The following is a 14,333-nucleotide window of genomic DNA, read 5'->3' on the forward strand; positions in this document are numbered from 1 at the left end:
GATTAAAGGAGTTGTAAAGGAAAAACATTTTTTTTTGCTGAAATTACTGTTTACAGGGTATAGAGACATAATCGTTAACTGATTCCTTTTAAAAATTATTAAAAATAGATAAAAATCAATCATATAATGTACCTGTAGTTTCAGTTTCATTTTTCATGCTTCTGTGAAGTACAGAGACACAGAGCCAATAGAGGGCAGTGATGGTTTGTAAAACGAAAGTGATTGGTTCTGAGGGGTTTAAGACACACAGTAATCACACCTCCTTGATTAGTGCCACAGAGAGAAAGCTCCCGTGACTTTTTTCATCAGGAAACAGACTGTTCAGAACAGAGAAGGATTACAGCAACATCAGAGCAAAAACGAACAATGAGGACAGGACTGCAGTTAAGGTAAGGGAAGCTATTTAGCTAAAAAAATCCTTTAGTGACCCTTTAAGTCTTCTAAACTTTCCTGAGAGTCAACCGGGTGGGCCGGTCAAAAGTCAGTTGGATGGACTGGTGTAGAGAGGTAGCCAGGAGAGCTGGTAAAAGTGGTACAACGTTGCACGACCGCGCAATTGTTAGCTATAGCGAAGCAGTGCCGAATCGCAAAAAAATTTCTGGTCAGGAAGGGGTAAAATCCTTCCAGAACTTAAGTGATTCATTTTTATTTATTTTTTCTCATTGGTACCTGTCTCCTGGGACAGTGCCCAGCACCCATACAATTATTTTGCTGATCCGTTGGTTGTTAGCCCTCAAAATTTAGATGGATGTGATTTATTTGACAGATTTAGCTCCTATTGACTTCAATGAGCTTCCAGCTAAACCTCTGAAAACCAAACCCAGGTGTGTTTTGCTCATCCCTATTTGGTACTACCAAGTTTCAGGTTTTATTTTTAGTTATTTTTTTTGCCCTTGAGAAAGCAATTAGTGCCCTTAATTGTCTTGAAGGGATTACTGTACTACTGTACCATGTCTGCTACAACATTGAAATGATGAAGACATATACAGTGTAGTATTATTATTATAGGTTTCTCTTTTTTCATTGTAATAAGTTTAGTTGCCCTAATGTTGTAAAATGGCGCTATATAAATCCTATACAAATAATAATAGTATAATAATATTTTCCCTTATATTTTGGGTGTGTAGCATTCATCATTCATTTTTATAACTTTTTTTTTCCACCATACGTCATTAATATGTATAGTAAAACTACTTAACCGTGTAACTTGAGAAGGTTGTAAAATTGTGTAGATTAGTATAAATAGGACCTGTGTTAAAGCAACGTACACAGCGACCTATATATCAAAGAACACGGTACAGGTACAGTACTTTCTTATATAGACAATAGGACAAAGTGTAATAATTTCATGTAAAAGTATTTAGCAAATTTTTGTAATATGTGTAACTCTCTTGAAAATCAGATTTTTGCTTTTACCTGCATTTAATTTGTAAATAGCTGTATAAAAAGCCATATTTACCCTGGGATTTTTAGTTGAGCTACTGGACGACCCAAAATCTACCTTTTAAATCTTAGATTAATTACTAAGAATTTGAACTTTTTAAATATTTGTTTAACTATCTTAGCTACACAATAGCATTTGGTCGTGATTTCACACAAATGGAGCATTGTGCAATAATGAAAGTTTATACGCTGTTATACAATTTTATGTATATTTAAGGAAACATTTGTTCTATCAGTAAACCATGCTGCTTTGATGTCAGGAAGAAGATCTGTGTCCCTTGGGTAATTTTCCTCTCCCCAACTTGGGGGTCTCTCTTTAGTAGAATCCTCATCAGTACTTTGAGGATCAGCAGGTCCTTAAGGAGCGGGATCTACCTGACCTCAGCCTAGGTAGGCCATAGCAGAGTACCCCTGTCAGGAGCCCTGTGCCCCAGGGGATTCCGGGATTGAGGCCCATCCTCTTCAGAGGTCGGACTCTCGTGCACTTTTTTCTGTGTGCTGTGATTTCTTATGCCATGTACAGACGACCGGTTTTCTTGACATGCCAAAACCCGATGTTTTTCCCAACATGATTCCTCTCAAGCTTGCCTTGCATACATACGTTCAGTCCAAAAACCGCTTGACCAAAGCGTGGTGACGTCCAACGCATACGACGGCAATATAACGCGGACGTTCCATTCAAATGGCGCCACCCTTTGGGCTGCTTTTGCTGATCCTCGTGTTAGTAAAAGTTTGGTAAAAGACGATTCGCGCTTTTCAGTCTTCATGCTTTTCAGTCTGTTACAGCGTGAAGAATGTGCTATCTCCAGAACGAGCGCTCCCATCTCATACTTGATTCTGAGCATGCACGTTTTTTTTTTCCCCTCGGAAAAGCATACACACGAGCAGTTTTCGCGACAAGAAAATGACTGACGGGAAAAAATAGAGCAGGCTCTAAAAACGGGAAAACTGCTATGGAGCTTACATATGCACGACCGGTTTTCCCGACCAATCTAAAAAATGGCAGTTTTCTCGTTGGGAAAACTGGTCGTGTGTATGAGGCAATCGTTTTTTTGGTCCACACGGTTTAAGAACTGCACTGTGGAGCATACAATAACAAGTTATAGTAGGAAAGCATTTAAATGTGAGAGTCAAGTCAGAACACTCAATTTAAACACTTGAATAATAAAGTAACCTCCAATTTTTATATTTTATTATGTAATTTTGATCATGTAATAAAAAGATGTTAAAAACATTTATATAATTTAAATAGACTGATCAATGAACAGGAGCACTGTTCATTTAAAGTACTATAACAAAGATAGAACACTGTTTTAATAAAATAATGGCTTAGGCACTTTCTCAATGGCCCATTAATTTGCAGGACTCTTCTTATGCGGTAGCAAATATTTATCATTAATGTAGAGCACTTTAGCATAAATGGGAAAGATAACACTTTTCCTTGATGACTGAGGTATTTGGAGACACAGGTTCAAAGGCTGTACTCTGTGCAAACAGTGAGTTAACCCATTGTTAACTGTCACCGAATCATAAGCACATGCATTCATTCGTTAATTCATATTGGACAGACAGGAGCAATACATTAATCTTGAAAGATCCACCAAAACTGAACTTATAAACCATTTATGTCGGTTGATTATTTAAAAAATAGCAATATTTGGGCAGCAAGTGAACCTTTAGAATGTTGCCCATTATAAAGATACTATATATTTACCCTGAGGGTAAAATTACCAACCTGGATTTAAATACCTTGGGCCAGATTCACAGTACAAGTACGCCGGCGTATCTCCTGATACACCGGCGTACTTTCAAATTTGCTGCTTCGTATCTTTAGTTTAAATCCTCAAACCAAGATACGACGGCTTTTGGCTTCGATCCGACAGGCGTACGGCTTCGTACGCCTTCGGATCATAGGTGCATTTCCGCGTCAGGTATGCTAATTAGCTTTTTCCGGCGATCCACGAAAGTACGCGTGGCCGTCGCATTCTCTTACGTCGTCGCTAGTCGGCTTTTCCCGGTGTATAGTTAAAGCTGCTATTTTGTGGCCTATAGTTAGACTTGCCATGTTAAAGTATGGCCGTCGTTCCCACGTCGAATTTTAATTTTTTTTTTTGCGTAAGTCGTCCGTGAAAAGGAAAGAACGTAACGCACGTCGACGTTCATAAAATGACATCGGTGCGACGTAATTTCGCGCAAAGCACGGCGCGAAATTTCAAAACGGAGTATGCACAGTACGTTCGGCGCGGGAATGCGCCTAATTTAAATGATCCACGCCCCCTACCCGGATCATTTGAATTAGGTGGGCTTGCGCCGGAGGGATTTACGCTACACCACCGCAACTTTACAGGCAAGTGCTTTGTGAATCAAGCACTTGCCCGTAAAACTTGCGGCGGTGTAACATAAATGCGATACGTTACGCCGCCGCAGATATACCTGAATCTGGCCCCTTGTTTTTTCCCTTTGCATGCAGTTGAAAAGGCTTGTTTTCCTTTATTTTGACTTTTTTTGAATACCTGAATTCTTCTGTCTCTGACTCTGTATTGTTTATTACAAACTTTACTATAGTTCAAATAAGGGCAGTTGCGTCAGAATAGCACAATGTACCCATAAAGTAATATGTGAGGCAATTTATTAATGGTCCATTTATTGGCAGGACCCTTCTAGAAAACTGCAAAAGAATCCTTTAAAGGGGAGTTTAAAGCACTCCTCCTTCATATACCTCATCCTTCCATTTTGCTTTTAAAAGTCCTTATTTCTTCTGAGAAATCCTCACTTCCTGTTCATTTGTCTAACTCCACACAGTAATGCAAGGCTTTCTCCCTGGTGTGGAGTGTACAGATCTACTGTACTTGAATGCTTCCTGGAAATCTTTGGATAGCCAGATGGGTCCCATCTGTTTTAGAAGAGAGGAAAAACAATGAAAAAAAAAAAACTATATGTTCTCTTCATAGTGTTCTTGTCACAAAACAAATTACCCATATTAGAAGAGGTCATCTGTCTATTAGCTCTGAAGATAAATTCCAGGAAACTGCAAAAACACAATTGAAATTCATATATAAAGACAATCATAAAATGGAGTTAAAAACTAATGACATATAGTTATGTATTTTAAACCCCCATGCATAATTACCTTTCATTTATGTGCATTTACGGTACATTTCAGAGGCTTAGGTTTTTAAGGTTAATTCCCATCGGGCTAGGCCTCCTACATGCAAAACTTTATCAGTCAGCCCTCAAAGTGCAAATAATAGACTGGATATTCAAGAGGATAAGCTATGGGTCCCCTTGAAAGATTCCTTATTATCCCTCATGTCACTCCCTTGGATGTTGCCCTCCTTCAGAATTCACTCTTCCTCTCTCATATTGTGTGCTCTTTTTAATGAAAATCAGGGATTCCACGGTAACGCATTAATTTCATGTTGGTCCATTAACTCCTATTTAGAAAGCCAGATGTTCCCCTTGGCAAGATGTGACCTCACTTTATTATCTGTTCTTGAGGAACCCTGTTGCCAGTAAATTTGTGTTTTATAACACTCTATTCTCTGTTCTTACCTCCAACCTACCTCCCTCTTTGGGGCGGTAACTGCAATATCTACTAATACAAGAATTAAACACTTTTCTATCAAAGCTGCCTTAAGTTTGTAATAATTGTAACCATTGGAGGTCCTAATGTTTATAGAAGGACAAACTCCTCTCCATGAAAAAAAAAACAAAAAAACAATGGGACTTTACCAGGTCTTTTTTAGAGAGAATAGAAAGTATATTTACATTTTTTTTTAAAGATTACAAATTCTTTATTATTACAAAAATTTACAAAATAACAATACCATATTTTCCGGCGTATAAAACGACTTTTTAACCCCTGAAATTCTTCTTAAAAGTCAGGGGTCGTCTTATACGCCGGTAACCTAATATGTAGACCACGGCCATCCATTTTTCAAAAGCCGCGCCTCCTCCTTCTGCTGTTCCGTGATAGGTCGGAACACTCAGCTTTCCAGGAGACACTGTGTTCATTGTTCGCCTATCACTGAGGCCCTCTCATCAGGATGCTGTGGTCCCGGAGATCCTGCTGGCTAGGATTTCTCCTCCACAGGCAGCTGTTCAGAACGCCAGTTTGTAGTTAAGGCCACGCCAGTGTGGATGGACTCGTGCCTTACTTCCTTAACCTCCATGTAAGTGGATAATGCATCTGTATCTCATTAATGTTTAGAGTTCTAACCTAGAGGCGCCTGTTTTTCTCTTCTCAAAAGATCAGTGTTGCATCTTCAGCTCAGGAGAAGAATTATAAATTCTTACACAATGGTACCACTGCCCTACAATCCACAGGATTTTCCTATCTGTACTGAATATTTATTGGAGATGTTGAGGTGAACAGCCCAGGGAACCATGTTGCAGATCTGTTGGATCTGTCTCCCTATACATGACTTCTGGTTCTGAGCCTTTCACGCTTATAACACTATCATGGTCAAACACATCCGTGTTTTTCCTGCTTATCTCATTACTCTTGATACTCCAGGGCTATATCTCAGTTGTCAAAACAGGCCTATCACATTTTTTTCTTTTGGCCGCAAGAAATGTAATTCCAAGATGTTACAATAACAATAACAGAATGGAGCTCTAAACTTGCCCACTTTCAGTATATAGATGATCTAAAAGCACACCACCATGACAGACACTTTATTTATCATTGGGGAGGAGGTCAACTTCATCAAACCATCCATATTATGTATCAATCCAGGATTGCAAGTGGTGTCTGCAGTGCATCCACTGACTCTGTGAAGTAGTCCATAAGACCAACCTTTTGTAATCGGCACTTCTCGCCGTATTGCGTTCCACGCTGGAGCGCATACGGCCACCGTGCGATGGCACCGCGTGCGTTCCAGCATGGAACGGGGAAGTCCAGAGCGTAATTAACACTCTATTTGGCACACATGCCTCTCTGCTATAAACAGAACAGCATGGAGAGTACACTCTGTTCTATAATTGTCGGCCATAGCCGGACCACGCTACAAACAAACTACAGGCAATATTCCCTCAACCCGGATGTCCCTGCAGCCCAGATCTATGCCATCCTTATGCTATCCACTACCTACATCCTGGCTGCCTTCCTTACTGGAGTTGATGGGGACAACCTAAGACATTTTCCAACAGGAGACCCTGCACTACAGAATCCCATTTCTGCTACCATACTTTTCTTACTGGAGAACACTCATCCTCTGCAAACGGATAAGTACTATTACTACGTTACATTTACTGCTCTAGAATTACCCACTTCATATATAGCCTTACAAAGTACTGTATTTAAATCCGGCTTTGTTAATACTATTCTGCTGCTTGGGATTATTTAGTGTGTCTTTAGGTGACAGCTGTGGAATATTTTAACGGGACATACACTCTCAAATCATTTAGGCCGGATTCACACTTGTGCAAATTCCAGTTCTGTTATCTCTGCAAAAATATAAGAGAGCTGTTCAGCAGATCATCTCCATTTTAGCTGCGAATTTGGAGACCTGGGAGAGGGGAGGGGGAAGTGAATTGAGTAGAATGAGAGAAATCCTGAAGAGAAATTAACACATATGTGAATCAGATGCGTGCCCTTAGAAGATAATGGGCCTGAATTCGCACCTTGAGCCGCACCGCAATGCCTAGAAAAACGCACAAGTTTTTTCGGCAATTTGCAGTGCGAATGCATATGTGAACCAGCCTCATTGAAATTAATGTATTTAGAAATGTTCTGCGAATTCGATGCGGTTTAAGCCGCACTCAATTTTCATAGGTGTGAACCCGGCCTTAAAGGGTCACTAAAGGAATTTTTTTTTTTAGCTTCCTTTACCTTACTGCAGTACTGGTTTCATGTCCTCATTGTTCGTTTTTGCTTTGAAGTAGCTGTAATTCTGCTGTGATCTCCACACTTCCTGGTTGCCTGTTTCCTTATAACCATCATACTGGGAGCTTTCTCACGGTGGTCTAAGCTGTCATTACTGTGTGTCTAAAACTCCTCAGAACCAATCAGATTAATTTTAAAAACAAAACACTGCCCTGGATTTGTTTGTTTTTGTTCTGTGAGTCTTCCCGACTCACCTCTCACCCGGAACTTCATGTATGTACCTTTAAAACCGAAAGTTAAACTAGAGGCACATTATATGATATAATAGCAGGAGCGGCCTTAAACGACGTAAAATGCGTACGCAGGGCTCACGTAGGGTTGTGAATCGGCGTTAGTATGCAATTTGCATACTATTCGCTGACCACTACGGGAACGCCACCTAGCGGCCATCGTAAGAATGTAGCCTACGATACGACGGCATTAGAGCCTTATGCCAGTCATATCTTAGGCTGCAGTCGGCGTAACGAGCTTTCTGAATACAGAAAAGTCGATACGCCGGCGCAACTAAGCAATTGCGCTGCGTAACTATGGTTACGCAGACGCAATGGCTTACTGAATCCACCCCTCTGTGAATAGTTTTGAAACTCCTATTGAAAAAATGTTAAGCTGATCCTCTAAATGCTCAGAAAATTGAAATTGAAAACAGAAATTGACGACTTCTCTCGGGGTGATGTCACCAGGTTTAAGTAGTTTGCATAGGAAAAGCGATACCAAAAGTGTATTAAAGTGCTGCACACCCCTGAATAGATTCATGAAAAAGGAAAAGGTACCCCTAGGGGCTTTGAGTTGCAGCAATGAGTATTAATGAGGTCAATAGGGAATGTAAAAAAGTATGTGGTTTATTCAAAAAAGCAAGATACAGAATAAAACAGAAAACTATCTAATGAAAATCAAAACATTGACTCCAGGGTGCCAAATGAACACACATAGGTACAATTAATATGCATTCATACAACAGTATCATGATTGCCTTATGCACAAAACTCGGATGGGTTTCGACCCATGTGGTGGTATGGGTCTCTTCAGGGGGAAAAGAATATGCAGGCATAGACTCTATAAAAGAATAATACACATAAATAGATAAATAATTAAAACTTGTCAAAGAACAAATAGCAAGCAAAACTGCATGTATTGATATACAGTCATTGTTAGAAACATTATTCCAAATGCATATAGTTACCAAGATGAATGTCAAGAGTTGGAACCAATGGCCCGCCATGGACCCCACAGCCAGGAGCAGGCATCTCCCAAGGCACACACAGGAAACAGCGAAGGTCAGGATGTAAACATGGACCAGGCTATGGAATGCGTGCACCATCCCCAGACCAATGAGAGGTCGCAAGCAAGGACCCCACCTTGGACTGGGGGGAACAGGTAGACAGGGCAGGGTGGGATGGGGGGGGGAGTTGGGCCAGATGGAATGGCGAGACACCACCCAAACGAGGACAAAACTACCCTAGAAAGAAATGTACCATCATGAAGCTAGTTGCAACCTAAATGGTATTTCAATAGATAGTCAACAGGTAGGTAAACAAAGATAGTGTGCAACGAGGTGAAATGGAAAAGAGGTAAAACAGAAGGCAGTGACGTGAGAGAATAAAGCATGTGAAAAGATAATGTGGGGAGAGTGAAGGTTAGGATGTCAGCATTAAAATGAAGATTGTTGGAAGTGAGTGAAATTGGAGAATATAAATGAAATACGTGAATGTATGATGGGAAAGAAAAATAAATAAATAATAATTAGTATTATGTTTAAATTAGTGAGTATAATGTCTAAAGGTTTAAGTAGTTATACTGGGATGATGCCTGTAGCTACAGGCATCATTCCCATATCAAATATTTCATCCAGCAATGCCCTGTAATGAAGAAGTGATTCAAGTAGCTATACAGCTACTCGATCACTTCTACAGGTGGCAAAAAGGGGTGTTCCCACCCCCTGCTGCCGCCTTCATCAGGCTCTCCTGTCCCACTTGAGGTCAGAGGAGAGATCTGGGGTCTAATAGACAGCAGATCTCTCCATAAAGAGGACTTGTCACGGCCATGCTATCACACGGTACAGTGTATATAAAAGGTTTAAATAAAATAAAAATTAAAGCGTCCCCCTGTGTTCATATGCAAATGCGAACATATATATAACAGAATCTTTTCTACTTTACCAAAAAATGGGTTTTATATTGTGTTTGTTCACTAAAAATCATTAAAGGGTATTTTTTTCCAAAAAAATTGCGTTTAAAAAACTGATGTGCAAATACCATGTGACATAAAAATTGCAACATCCACCATTTTACTCTCTAGGTCCTTTGCTTAAAAATATAGTGATTTTCTAGCAAAAAAATGTATGTGAAAAGTGTCAGAATAAGCCTGGTAGACAAGTAGTTAAAGAACTTATTGTCTTCTGAAGAAAGCTACCACAGTTTAAACTCTGCACATTCCTATCTAGGCTGGCGACTTGTGTCTTAAAGGTCATAATTGTTACAGAAGATACTGTGGATGGTACGTGACTCTGGTAAAACATGTCATGGTAGCTATTATTTCTGTGTAAATGGTAACTGAATAAATAGAGAACTCTGCGCTATGGTAATAAAAATATATTAACCACTTCCTGCCGGCCGTACGACTTTGTACCGCCGCAGTGTGGATCCCAATTGCCAGGAGGCCACCTACAGTGATGAAAATAAGTATTTGAACACCCTGCTATTTTGCAAGTTCTCCCACTTGGAAATCATGGAGGGGTCTGAAATTGTTATCGTAGGTGCATGTCCACTGTGAGAGACATCATCAAAAAAAAATAATCCAGAAATCACAATGTATGATTTTTTTAAACTATTTATTTGTATGATACAGCTGCAAATAAGTATTTGAACACCTGAGAAAAACAATGTTAATATTTGGTACAGTAGCCTTTGTTTTCAATTACAGAGGTCAAACGTTTCTTGTAGTTTTTCACCAGGTTTGCACACACTGGGGGGAGGGATTTTGGCCCACTCCTCCACACAGATCTTCTCTAGATCAGTCAGGTTTCTGGGCTGTCGCTGAGAAACATGGAGTTTGAGCTCCCTCCAAAGATTCTCTATTGGGTTTAGGTCTGGAGACTGGCTAGGCCACGCCAGAACCTCGATATGCTTCTTACAGAGCCACTCCTTGGTTATCCTGGCTGTGGGCTTCGGGTCATTGTCATGTTGGAAGACCCAGCCTCGACCCATCTTCAAAGCTCTAACTGAGGGAAGGAGGTTGTTGCCCAAAATCTCGCAATACATGGCCCCGGTCATCCTCTCCTTAATACAGTGCAGTCGCCCTGTCCCATGTGCAGAAAAACCCCCCCAAAGCATGATGCTACCACCCCCATGCTTCACAGTAGGGATGGTGTTCTTGGGATAGTACTCATCATTCTTCTTCCTCCAAACACGGTTAGTGGAATTATGACCAAAAAGTTCTATTTTGGTCTCATCTGACCACATGACTTTCTCCCATGACTCTGGATCATCCAAATGGTCATTGGCAAACTTAAGACGGGCCTTGACATGTGCTGGTTTAAGCAGGGGAACCTTCCGTGCCATGCATGATTTCAAACTATGACGTCTTAGTGTATTACCAACAGTAACCTTGGAAACGGTGGTCCCAGCTCTTTTCAGGTCATTGACCAGCTCCTCCCGTGTAGTACTGGGCTGATTTCTCACCTTTCTTAGGATCATTGAGACCCCACGAGGTGAGATTTTGCATGGAGCCCCAGTCCGAGGGAGATTGACAGTCATGTTTAGCTTCTTCCATTTTCTAATGATTGCTCCAACAGTGGACCTTTTTTCACCAAGCTGCTTGGCAATTTCCCCGTAGCCCTTTCCAGCCTTGTGGAGGTGTACAATTTTGTCTCTAGTGTCTTTGGACAGCTCTTTGGTCTTGGCCATGTTAGTAGTTGGATTCTTACTGATTGTATGGGGTGGACAGGTGTCTTTATGCAGCTAATGACCTCAAACAGGTGCATCTAATTTAGGATAATAAATGGAGTGGAGGTGGACATTTTAAAGGCAGACTAACAGGTCTTTGAGGGTCAGAATTCTAGCTGATAGACAGGTGTTCAAATACTTATTTGCAGCTGTATCATACAAATAAATAGTTAAAAAATCATAAATTGTAAACACACAGATCCACGTCCTGTCAGGGAGAGAGGAGACCGATGCTGTGTCCCTTGTACATAGGGACACAGCATCGGTCACCTCCCCCAGTCAGTCCCCTCCCCCTACAGTTAGAAAATTCACTAGGCTACACATTTAACCCCTTCCTCGCACCCTAGTGTTAACCACTTCCCTGCCAGTCACATTTATACAGTAATAGTGCATATTTATAGCACTGATCGCTGTATAAATATGAATGGCGCCAAAAATGTGTTAAAAGTGTCCGACGTGTCCGCCATAATGTCACAGTCCCAATTAAAATCGCAGATCGCCGCCATTACTTGTAAAATAATAATAATAATAATAAAAAAATTCTGTCCCCTATTTTGTAGGCGCTATAACTTTTGCACAAACCAATCGTTTATTGCGATTTTTTTTTTTTACCAAAAATATGTAGAAGAATACGTATCGGCCTAAACTGAGAAAAAAAATTGGGATATTTATTATAGCAACAAGTAAAAAATAGTGTTTTTTTTTCAAAATTGTTTCTCTTTTTTTGTTTATAGCGCAAAAAATAAAAACCGCAGAGGTGATCAAATACCACCAAAATAAATCTCTATTTGTGGGGAAAAAAGGACATCAATTTTGTTTGGGAGCCACGTCGCACGACTGCGCAATTGTCAGTTAAAGCGATGCAGTGCCAGAAGCTGAAATTTTGCCTGGGCAGGAGGGGGGCTGAAATTTTGCCTGGGCAGGAGGGGGGTATATGTGCCCAGTAAGCAAGTGGTTAAAGAAGCTGCTCCCCTAAAGTGGTGTGAAAACAACTTTGGCAATGTGGGGGGTGTATAATAATAAGGCGGCGCCCCCTTATTATCATACACCCCCCACATTGTAAATGGTTACTGCAAAGTTAATCAGCCCAAGTGACAATCACTTTCAGTCTGCTGCCATTTAGATTATTGTAGGATGAGGCTAAAAGTAACATTTTGCCCTGGTTCACACTGGTGCGATTTGACATGTCAAATCTGTGGCATTTCCTGGCAAAGACACTGTCCTAATCGGTGCAACGCTGCATCTGCACCGCACCGATTTCAAAAAGTAGTTTCTGTACTACTTTTTGCGATTTTAGCCCGCGATTTACATTGACATCTGTGCAGAAACTGCACAGATGTCTCTGTAATCGCGGTCGAAATCGGGACTGACAAGCGGGAGTGAAATCGTCCGAGTTCAGCTGAACTCGCACGGCTTCACTTTCGCAGCCCAGTGTGAACCTGGGCTTTGCCAGTTTTATCTGTCAAATGATTTTTATTTCTTTGCACCCAGCCCAGGGATTTACAAACCTATTGCCCCGTACACATGTGCAGGATTTCCGACGGGAAAAGTTCCCGTCGGAAATCCCGAGGTTGAGAGGTTTTCTTGACAGGAAAACTGCGATGGAGCTTAGGTCGGGAATCCCGGCCATGTGTATGCTCCATCAAAGTTTTTCCCATAGGGAAACTGCCAAAACCGCCGGGCAAAAGTCTGAGGCCCCGTACACACGTCCGAGAAACTCGACGGGCAAAACACATAGTTTTGCTCGTCGAGTTCCTTGTGAAGCCGCCGAGGATCTCGGCGAGCCAAGTTTCCTCATTGACTAACGAGGAAATAGAGAACATGTTCTCTGTTTGGCCCGACGAGATCCTCGTCGGTTTCCTCGGCGAAAAGTGTACACACGACCGGGTTTTTTGGCAGAATACGGCTCCGATCGAGTTTCTGGCTGAATTCTGCCGAGAAACTCGGTCGTGTGTACGGGGCCTGACGGTTTTCCCGGTGGGAAAAAAAGAGAGCTGGTTCTCTTTTTTTTGTCTGGCGGTTTTTGGTCAGTTTTCCCGTGGGAAAAGCTGCGAGGAGCATACACCTGTCGGGAAAACCGGCCGTGTGTACAGCCAGCCTGGTGACCTGACTTTTTCTACTGCAGTTTAGCAAATCCGCTGGCTTACCTTTTTACCCTCCAGCCTGTGATTGAACAGCAAAGGAGCAAAAGGGAAAATTATTGGTTTCCCCTTCTCTAATCTGAATATAGCTCTAGAGGAGATTATTAAAAGGTGAAATCGATTATTTTGGGGAACATGTGCGACCAAATTTGAGCTCAGTTTGCTGTACGGTCACTTATTATTGTATGTTTTATTTCTTTTGTGTTGAGTTCGTATGGATTTTACTAAACATTGTTTAAATGTTTAACATGCTGTGTGAACTTCTTCTTCCTTGGGTACCGAGAGATTCCTTTTTTTTTTTGGAGCTATCTTGGCTTCTGTATGTCCTCTTTGTATTCTGTTGTTGGATGATGGTACCCTCTTACCATGGTAATGCTGCATTTAATTTTGGCACGCTAATAGTTCAAAGGTGTAATCAAGTCAAATTTAAGTTTTCAATTTAACCAGGTTGCATTTAAAATACAATTAGTCATTTTTTAATCAATGATTATTTGCTTTTAATTTCTATATTTGTTTAAAATGTGTACAAGAAAAACCCCTCAGTCCTGCTCGGTGTTCAATTCTTTTTTTTCTTTTTTATTAGTAAAGCTGAAAAATGTCTTCTACCCAGTTCGGCAACAATGATTTTGCACAGCCCCACCCTGCTTACCCCCCACCTGCCCAGTGGAATGTTCCTCCGGGTGCCCCTGGACATTATCTACCTCCTAACCCTCAGATGTGGAATGCCCCTATGACGCAGCAGTGGAACAATCCAGCATTTACAGTTATACCTCATGTGACCCAGCCAGCTGCGTTCCATCAAGAATTTCTGAAGGGTAAACCAAAAGCCCTTGGGGTAAGTGTGGCAAGCATGGACTTCTAAAAAATGTATCACTTACCTATCTAAGTTCTCCAATAAAACAACCACCTGCCCCCCCCCAA

The 14,333-nt window shown here is 41.1% G+C and overlaps 1 protein-coding gene across 3 annotated transcripts in view; it reads left to right on the top strand.

The window, feature by feature from the left end:
• The first annotated feature begins 1,256 nt into the window (after nt 1-1,256).
• Nucleotides 1,257-14,333, top strand: part of LOC120909287 (membrane-spanning 4-domains subfamily A member 18-like) — a 43,958-nt gene continuing 30,881 nt past the window's right edge. The window contains exons 1-2 of one of the 3 annotated variants that reach the window (XM_040321029.1): nt 1,257-1,301; nt 13,996-14,247. In XM_040321029.1, the coding sequence (XP_040176963.1) occupies nt 14,008-14,247 (240 nt within the window). In that variant the 5' untranslated portion in view covers nt 1,257-1,301; nt 13,996-14,007. The remainder of the gene's footprint in view (nt 1,302-13,995; nt 14,248-14,333) is intronic. The other 2 variants (XM_040321030.1, XM_040321031.1) reach the window with 2 other exon arrangements.

Source organism: Rana temporaria, chromosome 8 (genome assembly GCF_905171775.1).
Source record: "Rana temporaria chromosome 8, aRanTem1.1, whole genome shotgun sequence".
NCBI lineage: Eukaryota > Metazoa > Chordata > Amphibia > Anura > Ranidae > Rana > Rana temporaria.